The sequence below is a fragment of the Camelus bactrianus genome, chromosome 13 (genome assembly GCF_048773025.1).
Source record: "Camelus bactrianus isolate YW-2024 breed Bactrian camel chromosome 13, ASM4877302v1, whole genome shotgun sequence".
Taxonomy (NCBI): Eukaryota; Metazoa; Chordata; class Mammalia; order Artiodactyla; family Camelidae; genus Camelus; species Camelus bactrianus.
Window position 1 is genome coordinate 63,179,184 of NC_133551.1, and position 23,991 is coordinate 63,203,174.

The 23,991-nt window shown below is 49.1% G+C and overlaps 3 protein-coding genes and 1 long non-coding RNA gene across 8 annotated transcripts in view; 2 read left to right on the forward strand and 2 right to left on the reverse strand.

Moving 5' to 3' along the window:
* Positions 1 to 4,651, forward strand: GALE (UDP-galactose-4-epimerase). 2 transcript variants are annotated; one of them, XM_010957361.3, is made up of 11 exons: positions 1 to 147; positions 1,760 to 1,978; positions 2,129 to 2,244; positions 2,329 to 2,442; positions 2,649 to 2,825; positions 3,098 to 3,211; positions 3,301 to 3,367; positions 3,459 to 3,544; positions 3,657 to 3,734; positions 3,996 to 4,110; positions 4,274 to 4,651. In XM_010957361.3, the coding sequence occupies exons 2-11, from the start codon at positions 1,858 to 1,860 to the stop codon at positions 4,330 to 4,332; spliced, it is 1,047 nt and encodes a 348-aa protein (XP_010955663.1). In that variant the 5' UTR covers positions 1 to 147; positions 1,760 to 1,857; the 3' UTR covers positions 4,333 to 4,651. The 2 variants fall into 2 exon arrangements, with proteins under 2 accessions (XP_010955663.1, XP_045374386.1); XM_045518430.2 differs by lacking the exon at positions 3,996 to 4,110.
* Positions 4,652 to 4,704: 53 nt separating this feature from the next.
* Positions 4,705 to 11,022, reverse strand: LYPLA2 (lysophospholipase 2). Of its 2 annotated transcripts, none has more exons than XM_074377184.1 (10): positions 9,010 to 11,022; positions 7,466 to 7,569; positions 7,166 to 7,197; positions 6,979 to 7,044; positions 6,462 to 6,509; positions 6,302 to 6,372; positions 6,086 to 6,159; positions 5,903 to 6,004; positions 5,657 to 5,830; positions 4,705 to 5,571 (listed from the first exon to the last, which is right to left on the reverse strand). In XM_074377184.1, exons 2-10 carry the CDS (start codon positions 7,541 to 7,543, stop codon positions 5,521 to 5,523), a joined length of 696 nt encoding a protein of 231 aa, XP_074233285.1. In that variant the 5' UTR covers positions 7,544 to 7,569; positions 9,010 to 11,022; the 3' UTR covers positions 4,705 to 5,520. The 2 variants fall into 2 exon arrangements, with proteins under 2 accessions (XP_074233285.1, XP_074233286.1); XM_074377185.1 differs by having other exon boundaries at positions 8,980 to 11,022.
* A 154-nt stretch (positions 11,023 to 11,176) lies between these two features.
* Positions 11,177 to 18,518, reverse strand: PITHD1 (PITH domain containing 1). The gene is made up of 6 exons (XM_074377186.1): positions 18,321 to 18,518; positions 17,620 to 17,663; positions 17,161 to 17,238; positions 13,589 to 13,693; positions 12,803 to 12,911; positions 11,177 to 12,127 (listed from the first exon to the last, which is right to left on the reverse strand). Exons 1-6 carry the CDS (start codon positions 18,516 to 18,518, stop codon positions 12,026 to 12,028), a joined length of 636 nt encoding a protein of 211 aa, XP_074233287.1. The 3' UTR covers positions 11,177 to 12,025.
* Positions 18,519 to 18,665: 147 nt separating this feature from the next.
* Positions 18,666 to 23,991, forward strand: part of LOC105070853 (uncharacterized) — a 33,634-nt gene continuing 28,308 nt past the window's right edge. For 2 of the 3 annotated variants that reach the window (XR_012511392.1, XR_012511391.1), the window contains exons 1-2: positions 18,763 to 19,188; positions 22,346 to 22,414. This is a non-coding gene — a long non-coding RNA (uncharacterized LOC105070853). Of the gene's footprint in view, positions 19,189 to 22,345; positions 22,415 to 23,991 lie in introns of those variants that run through there. The other variant, XR_006725662.2, reaches the window with a different exon arrangement.

The following is a 23,991-nucleotide window of genomic DNA, read 5'->3' on the forward strand; positions in this document are numbered from 1 at the left end:
CCGTACTGCGGTCTCCCGACTGACACGTTTCTTCGGGGCGTGGAAGAGGCGGGACCAGGGTGGACCATCGGCTCTTAAAGGGCCCCCGACGCGAGTCGCGGGAGGCGGAGCCGCTGGAGGCAGCGAGGGGCGCGTGGTTCCGAGCAGGTTCGGGAGGCGAATGGGGCGGCCGGGCGGGCTCGAAAGGGGCCGGGTGGTCCCGGGGAAGTGAGGGGGAGTCTCTCAAGGGGCTGGGCCGCGTTCTGGGCAGAGTTCCGCCGGGGCGGGCCCGCCCCCACTGCTCCCAGCTCTGCCTGTTTTGACTGGGGCTGCCGGGGTTCATTCATTCCTGGCCGGGGCACTCCTAGTTCGGTCGCCTTGAAGCCACGGCCCAAACCCCAGCCCAAGGCTCAGAGCACTCTGGCGCTTACGGCCCGGCGCCCCCTCCCCTCCATTTTACGGACTAGGAAAACTGAGGAGGCGGCAGCCGACCGAGGTCATCTCGCCGGTTGGAGGGAGGCCGGCCTCGCCAGCCTTCCTGTCTCCGGGGGCCCCTTCACCACCGCTTTCCGAGGGCAGGCACAGCGCGTGGACTTCAGTGGGGCGGGGGCGGCTTCAGCGCCGGGAGCAGAGTCCAGCGGGAAACAGTGGGGGCAGGGGGGCGAACTGCTTGGGGTGAGAGGCGGGGCTTTGAGCCTCGAGATTGTGATTTTAGCCCGGCCATCACCAGCTGTTTGACTTCAGGCAAATTACTTCACCTGTTTGACCTTAGTATCCTTCTTGGTAAAGTGCCAGTAATAACAGCCTGCTTCATCAGAATGTTGGGGGATTTCAGGAAAATAATGCAGAAGTGCCCATTACAGAGCCTGACAAGCAGCGGTGTTCAGTCTAATGGGTCTTATCTGGATGCCCAGAAGAGGACTGAGGCAATTTGGAGGAAGGCGGCTGCCGACCAGGCCACCCTGAATGAAAGGCCTCAGTGTCTGGGCTTCCTCCCCCCTCCACCTTCTCTGCCCTCAGAGTTTGTTCAGGGCGGTGGTGCACACCTGGCAGTGGAGTCTGGGGCCAAGGCCACGTCTACACCACCCTGCTAAAGTGCCGCCTAGAGCTGGGTGGGATTCTTAGCTCCAAGCCAGGAGTGGCATTGGCAGAGGCTGAACCAGCCTGGCTGACCTGGGCTGGGGCCCACTCCAGGACCACAGTGCTGCCGCCTCAGAGCTGGGCTCAGCGTTCCTGGCAAAGGACCCCACCCTGAGGACATTTACTTTATTTCTGGCTTTCTCTTAGTTGAACTTCATGGGAGAGGCTGTCGGGAGGATGCTTGCAGCAGGAGGAATTAGTCACCAAGTCAAGGAGCCAGTTTATACCTAGTGATGGCAGAGAGACTGGGAAGGTCTGAGTCTGAGCAGTTAGAACCTCTTCCTGGGCTCTTGGAGTCCCAATGCTGCTGCCTTGTTTCCTTCTGTCCAGAACTGTCCAGTCCCCAGGCACCTTGGGGAAGGCAGTGCGGAGCTTCAGGTTCCATCTTCCCAACCCCCAGGCAATTAGGACTAGAAATTATGGCACCTGTGCATCAGTCACCCCACCTGCACCAGATGGCAGTCCTTTAAAATCACATTTAACCTTCACACTACCACATATTCGTACGATTATAAACTCCATCTTATAGAGATGGAAATTAAGGCCAACAGAGGATAAGTGGTCTCCAAGGCCTAAGGCCAGAAAGTGATGGTATCCAGATGTGGACCAGGGCTGACTCCGGACCCACTCTGTTAACCAGGACACACCACTGCCTCCCTCAAAGGCCAGACTCCAATTCAAAGGAGGCCCTGGGCGGGCAGCCTCAGCCACCTCTGAAACTGTCCTGGGCCAGGCAAGATGGCAGAGAAGGTGCTCGTAACAGGCGGGGCAGGCTACATCGGCAGCCACACGGTGCTAGAGCTGCTGGAGGCGGGCTATTTGCCTGTGGTCATCGACAACTTCCACAATGCCATTCGTGGTGAGCATTGGAGGGGCTGGGGCTCCACTAGGGAATGGAAGGAAAATCCTAGGTTCTGCCTCCACCTCCAAGGGGTGTAAGTCCGGCCAATCCCCTGGGAACTGAGGACCCCATCTCCTCCAAATTTGATGGCCTCCATGTGCCAACCAGGAGGGGGCTCCATGCCTGAGAGCCTGCGGCGGGTTCAGGAGCTGACGGGCTGCTCTGTGGAGTTTGAGGAGATGGACATCTTGGACCAGGCAGCCCTACAGTGTCTCTTTAAGAAGGTAAGCGCTTGGCAGGCAGGTAGAAGGCACTGTCGAGGGCCAGGCCTGTGAGCAACCTCTGACCCTAGCTTCCCAACCCTGCAGCACAGCTTTATGGCGGTCATCCACTTTGCTGGGCTTAAGGCTGTGGGCGAATCAGTGCAGAAGCCTCTGGATTATTACAGAGTTAACCTGACAGGAACCATCCAGCTTCTGGAGGTGAGATGTGGGGAAGGAGCACAGACTCTGGACAACCCCTCGTCAGGCAGGGCCCAGGCTGGGTCATCTTGGACGGTCTTTACCTCTCAGCCTCAATCCCCCTTCTGTAGTGGGGGTGCCCATACCTCAGCCCCCACTGTGAAGGCATAAGGGGGCAGGGAAAACGTGTGAGGCAGAGGCCACTGACACCTCCCCTCCACGGGCAGATCATGAAGGCCCACGGGGTGAAGAATTTGGTGTTCAGCAGCTCAGCCACCGTGTATGGGAACCCCCAGTACCTGCCCCTGGACGAGGCCCACCCCACAGGTGGCTGTACCAACCCCTATGGCAAGTCCAAGTTCTTCATCGAAGAAATGATCCGGGACCTGTGCCAGGCAGATAAGGTGAGGACCCCCTCTGACTCAGCCCTCGTGCAGCTCATGGGCCCCTCACAGCACTCCCATGAGCCTGAGGATGGGATCCTGAGTAAGCCCACCGGGGAGGAGGCGAGGGCTCAGGAAGCGTCAGTGACTTGCACAAGGTCACAGCATATGTGGGCAGGGGGGTGTCCATCCCCTGCTCCTTTAGAGAACAGGCATGGGAGGGTGGGGAGCTCTGGTAAAAGGGCTCTGGATTCAGCTGGGACCCCTACCCAGATCTGACTGGTGTCCCACAGGCCTGGAACGCAGTGCTGCTGCGGTATTTCAACCCCATCGGCGCCCATGCCTCGGGCTGCATTGGCGAGGACCCCCAGGGCATCCCCAATAACCTCATGCCCTATGTCTCCCAGGTAAGAGAGAAGGCAGCGGGTAGCCCTAGGGCAGAGGGGTACAGCTAGTGCCAAGGGCCTGGGAACAACTAACCTGACCTCCACCCCAGGTGGCGATTGGGCGACGGGAGGCACTGAATGTCTTTGGCAATGACTATGACACGGAGGATGGCACAGGTGAGCCAGGACCAGGGGGAGCCAGGAGGGAGACTGAGGCAAGACAGAAACTGTATTGAGCCCCTCCACCCAACAACCTCCTCTTGTGCAGGCGTCCGGGATTATATCCATGTTGTGGACCTGGCCAAGGGCCACATCGCGGCCTTGAGGAAGCTGAAGGAGCAGTGTGGCTGCCGGGTAGGGAGAGAATGGAGGATCGAGGGAGGGGAGGGTGATGGGTCCCTGGATAAGTGTAGCCAGAGGGGTGTTAAGTCCAGCCCCCTCCACAACCACATTCTCTCCTGGGCAGATCTACAACCTGGGCACGGGCACGGGCTATTCGGTGCTACAGATGGTCCGCGCCATGGAGAAGGCCTCAGGGAAGAAGGTAGGCTGGCAGTCCACCCCAGCCCAGCCCAGCCCAGCCCAGCCCAGCCCACCTGACTTGCAGCAACAGCGAACCTGGGCCCCTCCCACTAACCTACCTGACAGACATCCCAGCACTGTCCTGTCCACTCACGCTGCCTTAGGACTTGAAGCCTGAGAGCGAGATCCTGCTCCATACCTGTTTCTTAACAGCGTGGTTAGCAACTCAGTGGGTGAGGCCAGGGCTGGCTCAGCGAAGCTACCCCCGCTCCCTCTCCTGCAGATCCCGTACAAGGTGGTGGCACGGCGGGAAGGTGACGTGGCTGCCTGTTACGCCAACCCCAGCCTGGCCCTCAAGGAGCTGGGCTGGACAGCAGCCTTAGGGCTGGACAGGATGTGTGAGTGCTGTCCCCACCCCCTGACCCTGGGTGCTGCTCACCCCTGGGAGAGAGAGAGGGGATAGGAAAGAGCTGTCAGAGTCTGAGAATGCCCACCCTGGGCTGCCTGAGGTGGCACGGGCCCTGCATTCCAGCGTGGACACCTGACCTTGCGTTGTCGCAGGTGAAGATCTGTGGCGCTGGCAGAAGCAGAATCCTTCCGGCTTCAGCGCGCAGGCCTGACCCCTCTCCGACGTGGACCAGAAGAAAGAGAAACAACTGCCTGCTCTCCAGCCTCTGACAGGAACCCAGGGGCCTCAGCGCCTCCCCTACCTCAGGCCCCAGCTGGGCACACTCAGCCCACCAGGCATGAGGCCAGGGGCTCCAGTTACCAGGTGTCAGGAGTCTATTCCACAGGGTCCAGGAACCCACGAAGACCACCAAGAGTGAGTGCGGGAAGCAGGGCTGAGACACACATGACACCCTCCTCCCAGGCACTAATTTATACTGCTACAAAGGAGCTTCCCTAAGTATTTAAAATAAAACCTTTCCTTACACTGGAGCAGGTTCTTGCGCATGGTCACTCTCTACCCACTGGATAGAATCATTCAGGCCTGAGAGTTGACACAATTTCTTTAATTTTATCGGAATCCAGGACACAACAAGAAAAACACCCAAAACTACATGGAGACAGAAGACCAGACACAAGTCCTCCCCACATTCCCCCGGCCCTAGAGTGGGGACAACGTGGGTGAGACAGCTGGGGGAGGCCTTGAGCCTCAGTCCAGCCCTGCAGGCTCCAGGCCTGCAGGGAGGAGGGTAACGGGGAGGCAGGGCCCAGCCCCCAAGTCAGAACAGCTGAGGGAAGGCCCCCTCCAAGGACTCTGCCCGCTCACCAGCACTCCTGCCCGGGGGACAGGTAGCCCACAGCAGCAGGGGGGCCCGGGCCATGGCCACATTCATGATTGAGAAGCAGCTGGAGTGGAGGCAGGAGAGACACGATTATCTGGGCAGAATCAATTGAGGGGAGGGGGTAATAAGTGGGGCCTGTGAGGGCCCCACGGGCCAAACCCTGAGGTCACAGGAGGGGGCCCAAAGCGGGGCTAGTGAGTGAGGTCCTGAGTGAGTGGGTCAGCGGCTGGGCCCCTTTCTCCCGCTGCCTACAGCCCCTCCAATACTGCTGCCGGGGGGGCCCCACCTCCAGGGAAATGGGAGAAGAAAGCAGCCCACCCCCTGCTGCAGACAGCCAGGTGGCTGAAGCCAAGAAGGAAGGCCTAGCCAGGCCCTAGCTTGCCTGCCCCAGAGGCCTGTGGGAAAAGGATGGGTCCAGGAGGGGGAGAAAGGGGCTCGACCGGCTCAGATCCAAGATGGTGCCGTGAGTGCTGGGTCCCCCGTGAGCTCGGGAACTGCGCTGGAGACCAGCAACTCTGGTTAGACAGGAGGCAGCAGCTTCTCAAGAAACTCCTTCACAGCTGCCATCTCCTGGGGGTGAGGGGGATTGTGAGAGGCTCCTGGCTGCAGAGAGGAGGGAGAGGGCGGGAGTGGGAAGCAGCCCTTCACCACTGACCTGAGGACAGGAGCTGTGCATGACCCCCGGGTAGGTCTTGAACTGGACCCTGGCGGGTGTGACAACAGACCGGAGCTTCTCAGCTGTCAGGGCCCCAAACCGTACAGGAACCATGGGGTCCAGCTCCCCATGGCACTGAAGGATGGCCAGGTCCTTGGCACTGCCGTTGGCTGCCTGTGGGGCAGACAGGACTAAGGGCAAAGACAGCGCTTAGGCACAATCCCCAAGCCCTGAGGAGACACTCACCTGGGGAAAGGCCCGGTGCAGAGGCAACCAACAGCTCAAAGCCACAATGCCAGCCAGAGGGTGGGGGCAGGTGAGGGCTGTATAGAGGGACAGGGCCCCACCCTGGAGGAAGGAGAGAATGAGGAGTCGTGAGGGCACAGCTCAGCTCCCACCACCCACCCCCGCCCCCCTCTCTCCCCTCACCTGTGAAAAGCCTCCCAGGACGATCCGATTGGCAGGGATCCCATTCTTCATCTCATGCTCAATCAAGGCCTTGACTGGGGGGAGGGGGCATGACTGGGTGCAGGGAAATCTGCTAGAGGCACCCAGGGAAGGGAACTAGACAGAGGTACTGCCCAGCACTTTCCTGGGGGGACCGAGGGGGAGAGGGAGGATGCTGAGGAGGGGCTGGGGCCTTACTGTTCTCTGCTGCCTTCTTGATGCCAGCCTCGTCCTCTGGGGCATCTGGACTCAGCCCCATCAGGTCAAACCTGGAAGAGCAGAGGCGTTGGCACCTACTGGAAGTCTCCAGCCTGCCACGGGGAGCTCCCTCAGCTCCTATTCCCCTCCCCAAACTCACCAGGAGGGCATCACCATCTTCATGTTGAGTGTCACAGGGATCCGAGGTCTGGAGAGGGACAGCAAGAAGGACCATCATGCTCAGGAGGGAGAAGGAAGCCATAGCAGAGAGCCCAGGAGGGGGCAGGGCAGCCCCCGGGGAACCCTCCCAGCAGGCAGGGCCTGTGTTTAAGGTGTTGCCAGGCAACCTGCCACGTGGGGCTGGAGGCTGTGGTTGGGGCAGCAGCGGCAGCAGCTATGAAGAAGCAGAGCCCAGCACTTGGTGTGACGGGGTTCCAGCTCGGTGAGTATTTGGGGAAGGGGTACGGAGGGTGCTGGCTCTAGGAGTCTCAGGTCTAGGAGGCCTTGATCTGGGGGCTGGACCCCATTCCTGGGGGCTCCACAGGAATGAAGGCTGAAAATGGCACTTCTGACTGCCCTGGGCCCAGGCCCCAGGATGCAGCTGGCAGGAGAAAACAGGCCTGGGACTACAAGACCACCCCCCTCCTTAGCCCCTCTGTTGCTGGGGCGACACTCACGCATGGGGACAGATGTATTTGACGTGAGGGAGCCGGATGGTGGAGAGGGCGTCAGCCCAGCTGTGTCTGTAGGAGGGAAGGGAGAAAAGGCACCGATGTGGAGAGGGAGCCAGGGAGGGCACAGGCCTCTCCAGTCCTGCCCACTGGGCCATTCCCACCAGCAACACCCCCTCCCCAGCTCACTCACCCTGTGTCTCCAAGTCCATGTAAAAAAATAACCTGTAAAAGGATCAGAGATGGGGAAGAAGGCACTCATCATCCTTCTGCCACTTTCACTTCCCTCTGTCCTCCAACCCCTGGCCACCCCTCCCTCACCCCCAAAGGCCTGGAGGGAGAAGTGAGGTAGCAGCCAAACAGGTGATTAACCCCCTGCCTCCCAGCTTCAGGCTGATCCCCTCTCATCACTGCCACCTCCCTTTTCCCCACACCCCCTCCAGTCAGTTCCCCAGCTGGCCTGGGGGCTGCGTGGGTAGGAGAGGAACCTTACCGCAGCCGTTTCCCGCTCAGCTCCAGACACAGTGGCAGCATCGGTGAGCAGGGGCAGAGACATGGTGTTACCACACATACACTGCAGGGCTCCACGGCTGGGGCCTGTGCAAATTCAGGGTTGTGGTCAAGAGCAAGACCAGGCAGGGGACAGAATCCTGACACAAGAGCCGAGCCTCAAACCCAAGCGATCAGCCCCCAAGAGCACCCTGGGTTCTGTCCTGCCCACAAAGAAAAGCTGAGCAAGAAGTCCTGGGTCCAGGCAGGCAGGAAGTCTGCCTCCATTCCAGGGCTGAAAAGCAAAGGCAGCCACCCGAGTGGCCCACGTTCTGGCCCACCATCCAGCCTGGAGATGGGCAGAGGCAGAGCTTAGGGGCCATCGGGGAGGGGAGCCAGGGCACCCCCTGCTGCCTCCTCCCCACATAACACTCATCAGTAATTGCATCCTCTCCCTGCTCCAATCATCCCTCTTCCCTAGGGCCCTCGGGTACCCTCCTCCCCAACTCTGGGCCCTACTGGGAAAGGAAGGGGAGAAAAATGCTAGGGAAATATGTTTCCAGCCCCTACCTCCTACCCCACACACATTTTCTCCAACTTCTCTCCCATCCAGCACCCATCAGCCTTGACAGCAGTTTCTGGCTCAGCCATTCCTGGAGCTGCACATGTCCCCAGAAGGCACATGAACTGGTCCACCACTCACCCCCTAAATGGTGCCTCATGCCCCACCGAATGGGGCTACCTGCTGCTGCTGCTGCTGCTGCTGCCCACTGACTTGCCAAATAAGTCCCCCAGCTCCACCATGCTCTGGGACTCCCAACAACACAAAAGAATGTCAAACTGGCTGGCTCCTCCCCATTCTTAGCATCCTCCAAACTCCCCGGAAGCTTCTGCTACCTGCTCCTAAGTGCCTACCCCTCTTAGCAGCGCCCACCCCTCCCACCTTCCCTCTCAGACCCCAACTGCCCCCCTTCACAGTAGGATCCCTCACCTCTGACCCTGAGGTTCCTCTTCCCACACAGGAGCGCATCTTTCGCCCTAAGCTGAGATTATCCTCCTTCCCCACTGGGCGACTTCCACCTCTTACTCCAGGTCCCTCCTCTTAGAGTGGTGCCTTCGCCTCTGACCTGGAGTCTCCCCCTGCCTCTCACAGTAAAAACTTCCACCCTGATCCAGGGTCTACCACTCCCCACAGTGGGAACTTCTGTTCTGACCTAGGATCGTCCTCGCCAGAGTGACATTTTCTATCCTGACCCTGGACCCTGCCAACAAAGAGGCGTTCTACCTTTGACCCCGGAGAGCCCCTGCCCCACAATGGGATCTTCCACTTCCGACCCTAAGTCCCTCTCATCATCCCCGGACCCCATCTTCCTCCCCGTCTCCACCCCTAAAGTCCCCAAGACTGGCCAGCGCCTCTCCGCACCTCACTCCCCACCCCCATCCCTCAAGACTGCGGTTGCCCCTCCCCACTCGCCAGGACCCTCGCGGTGGGACGACGCCCCCTCCCCCAGTGCCCACCCTCGGCCTGCTGGCCCCGGACCAGGGTACCTCCACTCCCTGGGGGTTTCGAGACCTCTCGTGCGATTCTCCTTTCTCCCGCACAGACACACACTCTTCCCCCTCGACCGCCCCCGCCGGAACTTCCGTTCGAGTCCCGGGAAACCAGCCATCGCGCTGCCGGAAGTAGCCTGGCCAGCCGTACGGAACCCGGAAGTGGGCGTCCGGGTTTCTTCAAATAAGAGCTGTCATGTTGGATGAGGTGGGGCCACTCCCCGTCATTAAGTCACGGAGTCACCTGCAGAATCTAGACAGTGCATCCGTGACTCCCACTTCCTGCCACCACCCATGCGCCTCCTGGAGGAAATCTATCCTGAAGGCTCACCCTAGCATAGTTTCCCACCTTCCTATCCCTATAGACCCACTTCATTAGTTAACACCCATGGTCTTGGGTATCCGCTGCTGGCTTTCATGCCCTGTTCCAGGATCACAAGTATAGTCCTATACTCAGCTGAAAAGATCCTTACAGACCATCTAGTCTTCCTGTCTTACTTAAATATGAGGAAACTGAGGCTTAGGGAAGCAAAGTAAACCAGTCTCAGGATTACACTGTAATGCTGCCTCTGCACCTGCTTCTTGAGCTATAAAACAGTGATAAAAACCACCCTGCCAACTTCACGGCTTTACTATTAGGTTCAAACGGGGTCATGGGGAAATGCTTTATACAGTGTAAAACCAGCGTGAGGACATAATGACTCTAAAAAGGGCCCTGGGAAAAAAGAACACTGGCATCAGCAAGTATCCAGGACAACTGGACAGGAATCGGAAGTATTGTCTTAGCTCTGCCCTCAGCAAGCAATGCCATACAAACAGTGCACAAACAGGGCTCCAGCTGTTAACAAAAAGGGTTTTATTTGGTCACCGAGTCACACTTAGCTCCTTGCTGCACTGGTAAAGTGGCATGGGGCTCAGTCCACATAAAGGCTGGAAGGGGAGGTAAACTGAGTTGCAGGACCATGTCCCTGAAAGCCTGTGGGCATCCGCAAAGAGGATGTGAGTCATGCTCATCCCTCAGCAGCTTAGGATTCATTTGCCCAGAGTAACCTACACTAGTTTTTCTTTGAACTGAAAGAAAACAGTAAACTTGGAAGCTCAACAAAGCACTTTTTCCCAGGTTAAGAGGCAGTTTGGTCTTAAGTGCTTATTAGGTCAGAGAGACAGAGCCTGAAACACCAATACCTGAGTAGGAAAACAGAAGAATAAACAATTCCTCCTGAGCCCCCAGTCACCTGAGACAATGTGGCACTACGAGAAAATTCTTCAGTGAAGCTCAAATTCAGAGGCCCAGTCCCAGAGGCTGTGAGTAACGCTTTAATCAGTGAAATTAATGAAGAGCTAGTCTAAGATTTCTAACTGTATTTCCCCCAACTCCGAATTAAAATGTAGCCCTTCTTTTATTTTTATCTCCAAAATGATCCAAATGAAATAAAGAGGCTATGGCGGAGGAGTAGGACCTTTAATGCATCAAGAATTACGTTTGCATTATGGTTGATTTCAGGCTGCATTTTAGAAATTTTGAGGCTCCACAAAGCTTAGTGGTGACAGCGTTCCCTCAGAACAGGCTGGAGAAACAGTGGGCACATCCTCCTAACAAGAGGGTGAGCCAATTCCTCAGAGGAATTCTCTTAAGAGGACCAAATTCAACACTAATTCCCATTAACAAGTGTTTCTGTTTTCTGCAAGGGAGAGAAAACTGACCATTTCAAATCCTCTTTTTAGATACTTAAATTCTCTCCAGTTGCTGTACCGACTTTCAAAACTTAAGTCCAAAGTCTTGGGTCTACGTTCAGGCTGTATGTGCTGCTAACTTACTTCCCTCACCACTGTTTCTTCTGATGAGCTCCAGAATCTGTTCTCCCTTATTTTTGTAAATGTCACCCCACAAGTTACTTCCTTACATGAGAAATGGAATAAAAGGTTTTTAACCTCACCTTCCTCTTTACAAAATGTGGGTGGGTAGGTGTAGGAATGTTTTTAGCCTACGGTACAGAATTAAGCCTGACCTTTCCTAGAGAAACTGATCTAGTCTCCATGTAACTGTGACAAGTGTGATCTACCTAATCCAAAACAACAACAACAAATTTCAAAGTTCTACACAATTCCCAGTAAAGTAGAAGTTTCATAAGTACTACCAAGAACTCAAAAGAATATACAAACGTTAAGTCTGGCAAGGATTTATTAGGAAGCTTATTAGTCACAGTGAATTAAAAAGCCATGAATGGAAGAACTGAGATCTTCAAATTCTGCCACTGGGCTTACAACACTAGTTAGAAGCTAATAAACATTAAGGATGTCCCAAGGGGAATCTTACCTAAGTCCCAATTTTACCCTGAGCAGGATACCCACAAACACAGACATGAAGCCCATGCTCTCCTCAGACTGCTTACCTGGACTGTAGAAAAAAAAAGACCTTCTCCTCAAGCTATTAACCATCATTAGGAGATTCCTGCTCTTCTAGCCGTAACCATGGGACACTAGTGCATGACAGACAACTCCAAGCTAGGCAACCTGACAAGAATGCTGAATGATGACAGGGAGAAGGAGCAAGCAGGGACAAGTATTTCTAGTTGGAGACCCTCCTGATGGTTAGTACAAACACAATGCTGAGACTTCAGAAAGTTTACGGCAGCCCAGGAATAGTTTCTATTTTAAAAAAAAAACACAAATCACACAAAAATCCTGCCACAAAGCAACAAGACACTTGGGATCCTATGGCCACATTAACTGGAAAGGCGAGCATTATCCATGACTGCCAGATGCTGACCAGCCCAAGACCCAATTTCTGCAGGACCCCAGAGAACCACGATTGTCCCTCAGCACCAGCACAACCCTTTCCAGTGGCGTGGTGTCTTCCATGGGCCAGGTTTCTGCAGCAAGCCGCAAAGACAAGCTTGGCAGAGGCTGTGGCAGCCAACTCTCTCTGGAGCCCCATCTCTCTTTGTCCTTCCCAACAGGATGTCGTACATCTTCACTGACACAAAGCTTCTGTGGGAGCCTTGGCCAGCCCTTAGGAAATGAAGTGTGTCTGTGGGGTAACCTGATGGACCCTGTGGTCGGCTGGGTTGGCTGACGCTTCATAATTGCAGATGGTCACCTCATGTCGGCGAAGCTGCAAGAAAATGAGAGGCTGGGTCAGCTGGCCATTTCCCAGGCCACACAAAGGAGTAGTCCTTATTCAGGTTCATTTCTAGAAATTGTCATCTAATCTCTTCTCCGTTCTGATACTTTTTATCCTGAGAAGCCTGGACAAGATCAAGTCAATGATTCATCCCATAACTGAGAAGATTCATTCTGCTACTACAATGGAGGCACTATCAGAAGACCTTGTCTATCTTTTTTCTTTTTTTTTTCTTTTTTTTTTAAGGTAATTAGGCTTTATTATTTATTTTTAGAGGTGGTACTGGGGATTGAACCTAGGGCCTCGTACATGCTAAGCATGCGCTCTACCACTTGAGTTATACACCCCCCTTGTCTATCTCGTTTATCATCTATCTCTGGTGCCTGGAACAAGAAAGGTTATCAACAATGTTGAATGAAGGAAAGAATTTCAAGGTGAAAAACTGAATTGATATCAACCCCCTTAAAATTCCTAATACTTGTCAAATGAAACAGACAGTTTACAGTGATGAAACCAAGAAAAATTATAGAGAGACTGGGAGCAGTCAGTGTCTTACTGGCCCTTTTTCCTTTCCTTAAACTCCAACCTCCAACAACCACAGCATGCAGCTATATACATACACATGTACCTACACTGGAGGGGGCAACATTTCCAACCCCATCTTACCTCAGTCCATTCTCCTCTCAGGCCAATATAAAAGACCTTCGTGGTATCAGCTCCAAAGTTTTTTGAAATATGAATTGAGAGATGATAGACATTTGAAAAACGAGAAATTCTAGAGGATGAAGAGTGGGGAGAGAAGACAACAATCAGAATTCAATGAGAAGCTCACCACCATGTCAAAAATGACAATTCCAGCTCCAACTTGTTGTAAAACCCAGGCAAATGTCAGAGGACACTCTTGAGGTCTTATGTCTCATTCTTCTTCTCTGGACAAGCAATTAATACAGTGAACATTTACTAAGCATCTGCCAGATTCTGCCCAAGGCAACAGGGACAGAAAAAGAAATCAACAATGCCCCTGCCCTCAAGAGATAGGACTGAGAAATGCTATATTACCACGCAGGAATTCAAAAGCAAGCTCAGTAGGAAAAATAACTAGTGAGGAGATAAGGTGGTCACGTGTAACTTGGCCTGCTGCAAGCCCACTATGCAAAGAGGAATTCTGAAATTATCTTTCCTAAGGCCATCCTATGAGCTCATTCCATCTGCCAACTGCTTACAGGTTAACAAGTCTGTGGCTTGCACTCCATCTCTGCCAAAATTTGACCAAGCCTAGGATCAAGCCTCCTCCACTGTTTTAACTTGTTTCTGATGCTAAGAGAGCAGGAGATGGGCCAAAAACAAACTGGAAGCCCAGTAAGTGCTAATTAACAGAAGCTCACTGCAAATGAGGGAGTGCCTGCTATTCTTGGAAAAAGCCAGAGAGTGGAAGAGAGGTCAAATGCTTACTTCGTAGCATACTCTAATTCTCCTGTAAGATCCCGGTTCAGACTAAAGGTCTGATCTGGCTCCCTGTCTGTATCGTCAAAGGACATCTGTGGAATGTTCTTGTATCTGAGAAAGGAAAGGGAACAAAAAATTTTAAATGTGCGCTATCACATTTTTCAATTTCTCAAAACTTTCTACTGATGCCTCAACTCTCTCCTCAGTTCTGTCAAAAGAAGATCACCTTTTGGAAATGGCATTTTACTGGCATTTATACACAAATATCTTTAATTCAACAAGAAAAGAGCTGAGAACTGCAACACAAGCCAATGGCATCTCTGAGTGGGTTAAGGTCACATGAGAAGCAATACACAAAGAGATAGCTCAAACTAGGTCACATGCAGCAAATGCATGGAGAAAATAAGCAACTCAGCACATTCAGACCAAGCTGAGGAGGTTAAATAAAACAGCTTACTCATGGGGAAAAAATACTTTGGCATAAACATATTAAACAGTTAAGAGATAAGATCAGGTAACCCAATGCTAAAGCATTTTTTGTGTTCAAAATTACCCTATATACTGAGTCATTGTACAATTTTTAAAAAATACAATTTGGGGATTTCCATTCTGAAAAGAGCACAAAAGTCTGCAAGCTCACAATGAGATCTGGAAAATCAAGTAAAACTGCTAGTGAAGAAAAAAATTTTCAACAACGTATCTAAGAAACAGCTGTCTCCTTCATAACTCAGACTCTGAAGGACCGAGCCACATTCCCCAAACTCTAGCATGTTTTATTAACACACCCACATGGGAGGGGCCTAGGCATTAGCTGCAGTAAAAGGCATGTAATTTAAGAAGGCAAATGTTTGCTTCAAAGTGATTTTAAGAATGATGCACAGAATAATAACAACAGCAGTGAACATTTATGAGCAGCATTATGAGAGGCAGTGTAACACTGTAGTTAAAAGCAGTGTCTCTGGGGCCAGACTTCCCAGGCTTAAAACCTTGCTCTGTTACTTAACAGCTGTGTGATTTTGGGCAAGTGATTTAACCTCTCTGTCTCTTAGTTCCTCGTCTGTAACATGGGGATAGTAATAGTACATATCCCACATAGATGATGTAGACATTAAATTAAGTCAACTCTAAGAGACAGATATGTTAAAAAATTTTACTACAGAAAATTTCAAACATACAAAACTAGAGAGGAAAATATAATGAATCTCCATATACTTACTACTCAGCTTCAATAATCAACACTATGCCAATTTGCCTATCAGGCCCATTTTGTTTGTGCTTGATATTTTAAAGCAATCCCATATCAAACTCATCATTTCATTCATAAATCATTTCACTCATATCATTTCACTCATAAATACTTCCGCATATATATCTACAGAGTAAGGACTTCTTAGAAAAAACAAAAACACCTAAGATACTATTAACAATTAACAGTGATTCTTTAATATCATCTAACACCTAGTCTGTGTTCAAATTTCATAGATTTAAGTCTCAATTTAACTTTTCTGGATGTGTCAATGACACGTCATAGTTGAACAGGCGCTATTTTTTTCTTTATTAATGGTGCATTTTACAATCAATGACATCTTAGATTCAATAAAGTATAACATATGCAAAGGGCTTAGAACTCAGGGCTATGTAAGTATTTGCACCTGCTTTTCGACAACTAGGCACTTACTATGTTCCAGGTTTATTCTACATTCTTTACATGTTATAGTTCATTTCTCTCCACAATCTTAAGAGGTCCAGACTATTATTATTGCCATTTTACAAATGAAAAAATTAAGATATAGAGAAGTAATGCCCAAAGTCATGCAGCTAGCAAATAGTACAGCCAGAATTTGAACCTGAGCAGTTTATTCCAGAGCCTGCTCTTAACCACAATGCAACATGGATATCTAGTCTTCTCCAGCCAATCCATCTCCCAAGTAAATGAATCTCCAAAAGCATCGACTCAAACGTACCGTTTCTTTAAAATGATTAAATATGTGAATTTGCTTTCAAATTCATGTTTCTAACATTCAAAAATAATGTCCATTTCTTAAATCTCTCATTTCAGTTGATCAAATTTTTATAAGAAAAAAATTTTTTTATTGAAGTATAATTGATTTACAATGTTGTGTTAGTCTCCAATGTACAGCACAGTGATTCAATTATGCATATCTTCTTTTTCATTATAAGTTATTACAAGATGTTGAATACAGTTCCTTGTGCTATACAGTAGGACCTGGTTGTTTATCTATTTTATATACAGTAGTTTGTATCTGCTAGTCCCAAACTCTTAATTTATCCCTCTCCCCACTTTCCCCTTTAGTAACCACAAGTTTGTTTTTCATGTCTGTGAGTCTGTTTTGTAAATAAGTTCATTTTTATCATTTTTTAGATTCCACATATAAGTAATATCATATGATATTCGTTTTTCTCTGTCTTTGTATTTCACTTAGTTTGATAATCTCTAGGTCCATCCGTGTTGCTGCAAATAGCATTATTTCATTCTTTTTTATGGCTGAGTAGTATCGCATTGTGTATGTGTACACACACACACACACACACACACACACACACACATCTTTATTCAACCATCTGTTGATGGACATTTAGGTTGCTTCCATGCCTTGGCTACTATGAACATGGAGGTACATGTATCTTTTCAAATTAAGAGTTTTTTTTCCCAGATATACACCCAGGTATGGGATTGCTGGTAACTCTATTTTTAGTTTTTTGAGGATCTCATGTTTTCCATAGTGGCTGCACCAAATTACATTCCCACCAACAGTACAGGAAGGTTCCCTCTTCTCCACACTCTCTCCAGCATTTATTGTTGTGTACTTTTTAATGATGGCCATTTGACCAGTGTGAGGTAATGCCTCATTGTAGTTCTGATTTGCATTTCTCTAATAATTTGCGATGTTGAGCATCTTTTCATGTGCCTATTGGCCATCTGTATGTCTTCACAAGAAATTTTTTTTATGTAAGGTTCTTTTGATATTTGTTTCTCTAGCACTCAAAATCAATTTCCCCTTCTTTTAGAAAAGCTATGCTGTAAAAAGGCAAGTTGTCAAAAAGGGACTACTAGCTCTGGTGTCAACAGATTCAGTGTCAAAAGAGGTATATAGAACTTTGCTAACTAAAGGCCAGGCAAACTCAGATGGAGTAATTCCATCTCAACAAAACAAAAAGAAAGATCATAACTATCTGAAACTGCAAGGGAAAATTTTGAAGCTAACCCCAAGAGTAGAATCCATAAAGATCATTTGGGATCTGTGGCTGGATTATTAAGAAAACTGCAAAGTCATCAACAAATTGGCATTTATAGGATGCTCTTGGAATGAATGGTGCCATAGCAAGCACTTTGAAGAGAGACAAGTTGTTGGCCCTAAAGATGCTTAATCTAAAAATGTCAATTCAGGAATAGTTAAGTGAATTCTGACACAGAACAAGCACAAGATTTTTCCTTAAGAGAAGGAGGCAACAGTTAACCCAGTACAAAGAAAAAAACTGTATTATTCTGGATTAAAGTGCTACTAAAGAGAAAAAGAAATAGGGGATTCTTGAGGGCCTAAACCCTTGCCACTTACAGTCTCATCTCAGAGGGGTGTGAGTCATCATCTTCTCCCATTATAATGATGCCTTTGAGCTTGACATTGCCTGTAAATCTGCCAGAATGGAAAAAAGAGAGGTGTCAACCTGGGTTTGAATCTCTGCTGAGCTGTGTGACCCTGGGCAAGACCCTTTCCCTTTTTGGGCTTCAGTTTACTCATGTGTCAGACTGGTACTAGATAATTTCTACAATCCTGTCTGCCTCTGGCATTCTGCAGTTCTAAGAAATTTACCTCAACTTCTCAGTTATCTTTTGACAAATACATCCTTCTTCAGTCTGCATCAAGAAAGCTAGGATGCTTTCCTCCTCACACCCACCACAGTAATTTACTCAATTTCTAGAAACAGATGTGTGCTCTTGACACAACCAAAGAATGAATCCTGATAATGTGACTGGGTATCTATTAGCCTGAGGCAAGCACCAAGGAGATACTTACGGAATATTAAACAGAAGCTCTTCATCTGCATCACTTTCAACAAACTGGAGGGGATGGGGGGTGGGGGAGAAGAAAGCAACAAATATTTGCTGAGAGCCTATAATTTCAGGCATCTTCCACCCTGTTCTACAACTGGAGTGCAATGCAAATAAACAGTCAACCTCCCTCGGTTTTCCAGCACTTATTAACTTCCAGGGCCGACTAGCCTCCTGAAATTGTATGCAAAGATTTGTGCCTATTCGGTCCACAGCTTTCAAATGGCTCTGTGACCCCACAATGGTAGATGTTCTAGATAGGGTAAAGTGCTTCATCTCCCTGGGCTGGAAGTCTCTGGTCTTTGGTCTTCATCAGGTGATAAGTGATCAGGCAGCCATTGGGACTAGTGGCCAAACGGTAAGGGAAACGCCCTCCTGGCCATCCTTCCTCACTACCCTCAGCAGCCCTGGAACTGAACGTTGGCCGCGTAAAGCCAAAACGCCCCTTTCCGTTTCTGGGCCTCAGTTCGTCTATCTGCAAAATGGGGACACTCGACCCTGTCCGCCTCTCAAAAGGCTGGCAGGAGACGGGCACGGGAAAGCGCTTGGCAATCGCGCCGCGGTTATTTTTAACTTGGAGAATGAGGCTGGCAGAGCAGACGGGATGCCTGAGGCCTCATGCGAGTCCCCGCCTCACCCGCCCGCCCCTGGCCCCAAAAGGCCCACCTTGGAGCGGTCGGTCCGCTCCTCCCACGGCTTGAAGACGCCGCGGCCGCTGCCCTCGCGGCTCTCGTTGAGACACTGCAGCCGCTCCAGGTCGATGCGCAGGTACAGGCCGTAGGCCAGGCCGCGCTGCTCCGGCGGCTCCTCCCGTTCGGCGGCGCAGCGGCAGCCGCCCCCGCCGTGGCTGTGGCCGTGCGACATGGCGACGCCGCCGCCCGCGCGTCCCCTCAGCCCTGCCGCCGCCGCCGCCGCCCGCGTCTAGCTGGTTTCGCTCCGGCCGCCAAGTGCGCCGCGGCCGCCGCGTCGTAAAAGGCGCCCCTGTGCGGCGCATGCGCTTGTGGAAAAGTAGCGGGGCGGGGCTTGGAGAAGGGCTGCAGTTTGACCTGCGCTTCCAGAAGGCAGGGAATGAACGTTGACTCTTTCAGTCCTGGAGTCGGATGCTGTCGCTTTCCCAGCTTCACAGATGTTGAAACTGAAGAGCAGAGAGGTTAAGCTGGTGTTCTGAGTAAATGGTGGGACTGGGTCTTGAATCCTCCTCCCCCTCAGGCTAAAGTCTACTCTCGTTTACCACCAATGGCTTTTGGGAGCTGGTGGCGCAGTGATAATGCCCTGAGGAGTGGGGAGCACAACGTTGTCACTGCTCACATGTGCACGCTTAGGCGCTTAGAGCTCACAAACCCATTTTCATAACCACTTTCTTCACAGTGGGCTTAGCGGTCGAGACCCCGGGCTTTATGGACAGCCGAATCTGGAGACAAGTCCTGGGTCTGTTGTTGACGGTGGACACCCCGAATTAGTCATGTTCCCCATCCTGAGACTTCGTTCCTCGTCTGCCAAGTGGGAATAGTAGTGTCTGTTTCATAGGATCACAGTGAGTATTAAATGAAATAATGCATGTCAAGAACTTAGCACAGTAGCTAACACATGGTAAGAATTCAGTAGTTGAGTCAGATCTTGATTCAGATCCAAGCACTGCCACTTACTAGCTGTGCGGTCTTGGGCAAGTGATTTAACCTCTCTGAGTCTCAGTTTACCCCCTGTGAAGTAAAAGGATTGGACAAGATGATCTTTACATCCCCTCCTCATGTGATATTTCAGAGCAGTTTTTTCAAACAGCTGGTTGTGACCCATTAATAGGTCTTAAAATCCATTTAGAGGATTGTGACCAGCTTTACAAAATTCAACAGAATAGAATAAAAAAATTCAGAATGTGTCACACATTTTTAAATCTCAATTTATGGTACTTTCATTTCAGCTTTGGTTTGTGTACTCAGGTGCAATTTAAAATGTTTTTCATCTTGTGGGTTGAGGTAAAAAAAAAATGGAAAGCCCCTGTTTAGAGTTGAAATGATTTTGGTTTCAGGATAGAATGCTTCCTTACAAATTGGTGGAGACAGGAAAAGACAGGATGTAGAGAGTTAAGGAATACTTTGGATATCCTCTGCCCTTCACTTCTGGCTCTGGAGTATCCAGACAAGATGGAGGGCTGCAAACTAAAATATCCATCTGTTCAAGTTCCATTCAGAAACATTCTGATGTCCTAGTTCAATTCTTTGTGAAATAGGCAAGCTTGGTTCTAGTTCAAATAGCTCAGTGTCATGACTGATTTCCTGTTTTCACATCGCAGTTTCAGGCAGAGGGCTTGGCACGTGGTAAATGCTTAGTAAATATTTGTTTATTGAATGATACATCCAATAGCCTTTCTTTGGAAAGACCATGTCTCACTGCAGGCCTAACCCAGGCCTTACCCATGACTTCTACTTATTTTTGGATTCTTTCCTGTCATTTACATACATCACTGTCATCTTTTACTGATTTACTGAGCACCGTGTGCCACGCTTTGTGCTAAGCACATATGTAGTTCATGTAGTTCATCTCAATTATTTGTCACATGACCTTTAAGAAATAGGAAGTGTTACCCAATGTTATCTCCAATTTGAAGATAAGGAAAATTGAGGCTGAAAGAGGTGAATTAATTTGCCCAAGATCAGATATGTTTAGGAAGTAACTAGGCTTTGAGCACATCCTATAGTTTCCTGAAACAAAAGTTATACGTGAAATAAATATGTTATATCCATTAGCTTATACTGTGTAACAAATTACCCCAAAACTTAAAAGCTTTAAACAACAGCATTTATTTCTTGTGATTCTGTAGATCACCTGGGCAGTTCTTTTCAGGGCAAGTTGGCTTGGCTGATTAGTTTGCAATGGCCCCACCCACCTGTCTAGTGGATAATTAGATGTCAGCTGAGCTGATGGCCACATGTCTCCAGCAGGCTGCCTGAGCTCAGTCACACTGTGGCAATTGTTGACTTCCAGGAGCACGAGAGGGAAGACTCTATTGCACAAGCTTCTGTAGTTTTTGTTAATATCCCATCAACCAAATCAAGTTTCACTGGCCAAATCCAAATTCAAGAGTGAAGAGATAGACTCCACCTTTTAATTGGAAGAACTACGAAACATCGTGACTCCCCACTTTCCCCTTTCCCCCAGTATTAGTTATCTTCTGTTGTGTAACAAATTACTCCCAAACTTCACTGGTTAAAACTACAATTAATATTTATCTCACAATTTCTGTTAGTCACGAATTTGGGAGTGGCTTAGCTACGTGGCTCTGGCTTGGCTCTCTCAGGAGCTTCAAGTCTTCTGAAGGCTTGACTAGTGGTTGGAGGATCCACTTCCAAAATGGTACACTTGTGTAGCTGGCCAGTTGGTGCAGGCTGTTGGCAAGAGACCTCAGTTCCTCGCCATATTGACCGCTCCATCCAACTGCTTGATTGTCCTCATGACATGGTGGCTGGCTTTCACCAGAGCAAGTGATCCAAGAGAGAGCAAAGTAGAAACCAGAATGTTTTATGACCCTGCCTTATAAATCATATACTGTCAGTTCTGCAATATTCCATGATACCAAAGGTCAGCCATAATCAGTGTGAGAGAGAAGAGCATAAGGGTGTGGGTACCAAGAGGAAGAACTCATTAGAGGCCCCTTGGAGGTGGTTACCACACTACCATACATGTTAAGTGACCACTGAAAATGTCTTTATTCTTCTCGTACATTTAAATGGTGATTTGGATGAGGATAGAATTCTCTCAGAATTTTGAAGCTATTCTGGTTTCTTCTAGCTTTGCCATTCTTATTCCTGACTCTGGTGTAGGTTCTCCCCATTCTCTTTCTGGAGGCTTTTAAGATCTTCTTTTGGTTCCCTGTGTACTGAAATGTGCTGTGGCTCGTTAATCATTCATTGTGTTGGATACCTGATGGACCTTTTCAATTAAGAAGCCCTAGAACAGAACACGAGCGTACAGGTTCAGACACCTGCACACATGTGCACAAGGCCCCTTGCAGGGAAACGTATTTAGGACTATAAAGAGAAGGGGAGTGGGGCTACTGTCCTGCTCTCCCCAATTCCATCACCTTCTAGTGCAGAGTTCCATGGGGCTCAGATATCTGCATATGGCCTTCCAGGTCATTGTGGAGGTTTATTTGTCAAGGTAGCAGAATAGGTTGTATTTTATTCAACTGCTCATTTGCTTCCTTTGTAACTTCTTAAATGCACCTCCATTTATACTCTTGCCCCAGTCCTGCAAATATTAGGTATAGCCTGCTGGGTAAGTCACTTACCTTCTCTAAGCCTCAGATTTGTCACATATAAAATGAGAATAATAAGAATACCTACTTTGTAGGCTTTATTATGAGGGTGATATGAAATAATGCAAACTAATCAGCCAAGCCAACTTGCCCTGAAAAGAACTGCCCAGGTGATCTACAGAATCACAAGAAATAAATGTTGTTGTTTAAAGCTTTTAAGTTTTGGGGTTTAAGGTTTGCAGCAACATCTGGTGGGTAGGAAAAGGTTAAATAGCGTTTTTTCACTCATTGCCAACCAGACTTTCAGCTCAACGCCCTCGTCTGGTTGAATGGGAAACTGCAGCTACTAACAGGATTGGATTTGGAAGAAACCAGCTGTCGCAGGGAAGCTCTGAACGCCTTTTGGCTCTGCTTACTCTGCCTGTCCCTTCTCTTGCAGTCCTACATTGCAGGGATGTCTGAGGACAAATGGGAATTCTCACTGACTTCTAGGAATATCCTGGGGCAGGTAGGAAAAGCTTCTATTTTTTTTTCTCCTACTTTGGGCTCCATCTGCAAAGGTTTCTGTAGCACAAGGACTGCTGAATTTGTATCCATCTTCCCTTCTCTCCTGTCTCAATTAGGCTGGGAGAAACAAGCTGTTTTTCTGTTACTTTTGAATGCTTCCTTGTGGCGAACCAAGAGTATCATAATAATAATAACTAACAGCCATATGGCACTAATAATGTGCCAAGCACTGTCCTGAGGGCTTTACTTACATTGCTTTTTCTAAATTTTATTTTAATTTAAAAATTTTTATACAATTTAAAAATATATTGTTTTTCAATACTCATAATTACAGGTGTCCTATTATTATCTTTATTTTACAAATGAGAAAACCAGGGCGCAGAAATGCTAAGTAACTTGCCCAAGGACACACAGCTTGTTAGTTAATGGAACTAGGATTTGAACCCAGGTAGTGGGCCTCCAGAGGCTGTGCTCTTAACCACACTGAACCTTCTCCAAATAATAGTTAACATTTATTAGGTACTTACTATGGTGCCAAGCTGAGACCCCAGAGCTCAGGCTCTTAACCACCATGCTGCAGGTACCAGCTAGATTACCTTGAATAAGTCATTTTTCTCAGACAACAATAACAACAATCCTTTACTAAATGCCAGTTCCACGTTGAGTACTTCACCTAATTCATCATCAACATCCTGGCTTAACATGTCTTGAGCTCTTTTTATGTGCCAGGCACTATGCTAAATTTTAACTGATTAAATCATTATGTGATAGCTCTATAAAGTTGGTTTATTTTCTTCATTTTTGGAAGACGACATTAAGACACAGGTTATGACCTAGCTCAAGCTAGAAAGTCTGGGATTCAAAGCTGGGTAGCTTTGCAGATTACCTTTGAGTCCCAACTAAAGGAGTTAGCAACATTTTCCAGTTCTGCATCAAGGCACATGGATGGATGTACTTCCTATCTCCTTGAATTTAAGTGCAGCCAATGAAATATGATGGGAATAATGGATGTCACTTCTGGACATAGCTTAGGGTCCAGTGCAATATTCTTAATTTGCCTTGAAAATCTTAGAAGGCATCCCTCAGCCTGGGCCCCTGAGTGAGGAGGACATAAAGCAGAGTTCTAACAGACACTCATTAGACATGTAGTGTGAGTGAGAAACCTTTGTTGTTTCGAGCCACTGAGATTTGGGAGTTGTTACTGCACCATAGCCAAGTCCAGGGTTCCTCAACTTCGGCACTATTGACGTTTTGGGTCAGATAACTTTTTGCTGTGGAGGGCTGTCTGTGCATTGTGGAAAGTTTAACATTTTTTGCCAAGTGTCTTACTGGGGGCAAAAATCACCTCCAGTTGAGAACTACTGCCCTGACCCATCCTAATAGTCTGATTATTCTGACAGTCCTAAATGAACCCCATTTAGGCATGATTTCTTTGTTTTAATATTGCTGTTAGAGTCAGCTAACATTTAGGATAGCTACATCAATATTCACAAATAAGATTGGCCATCTTCTCCTTCTTCTCCCTCTCCTTCTTCTTCTTCTCCTCCTCCTCATCTTCCTCCTCCTTCCTTCTTCTTC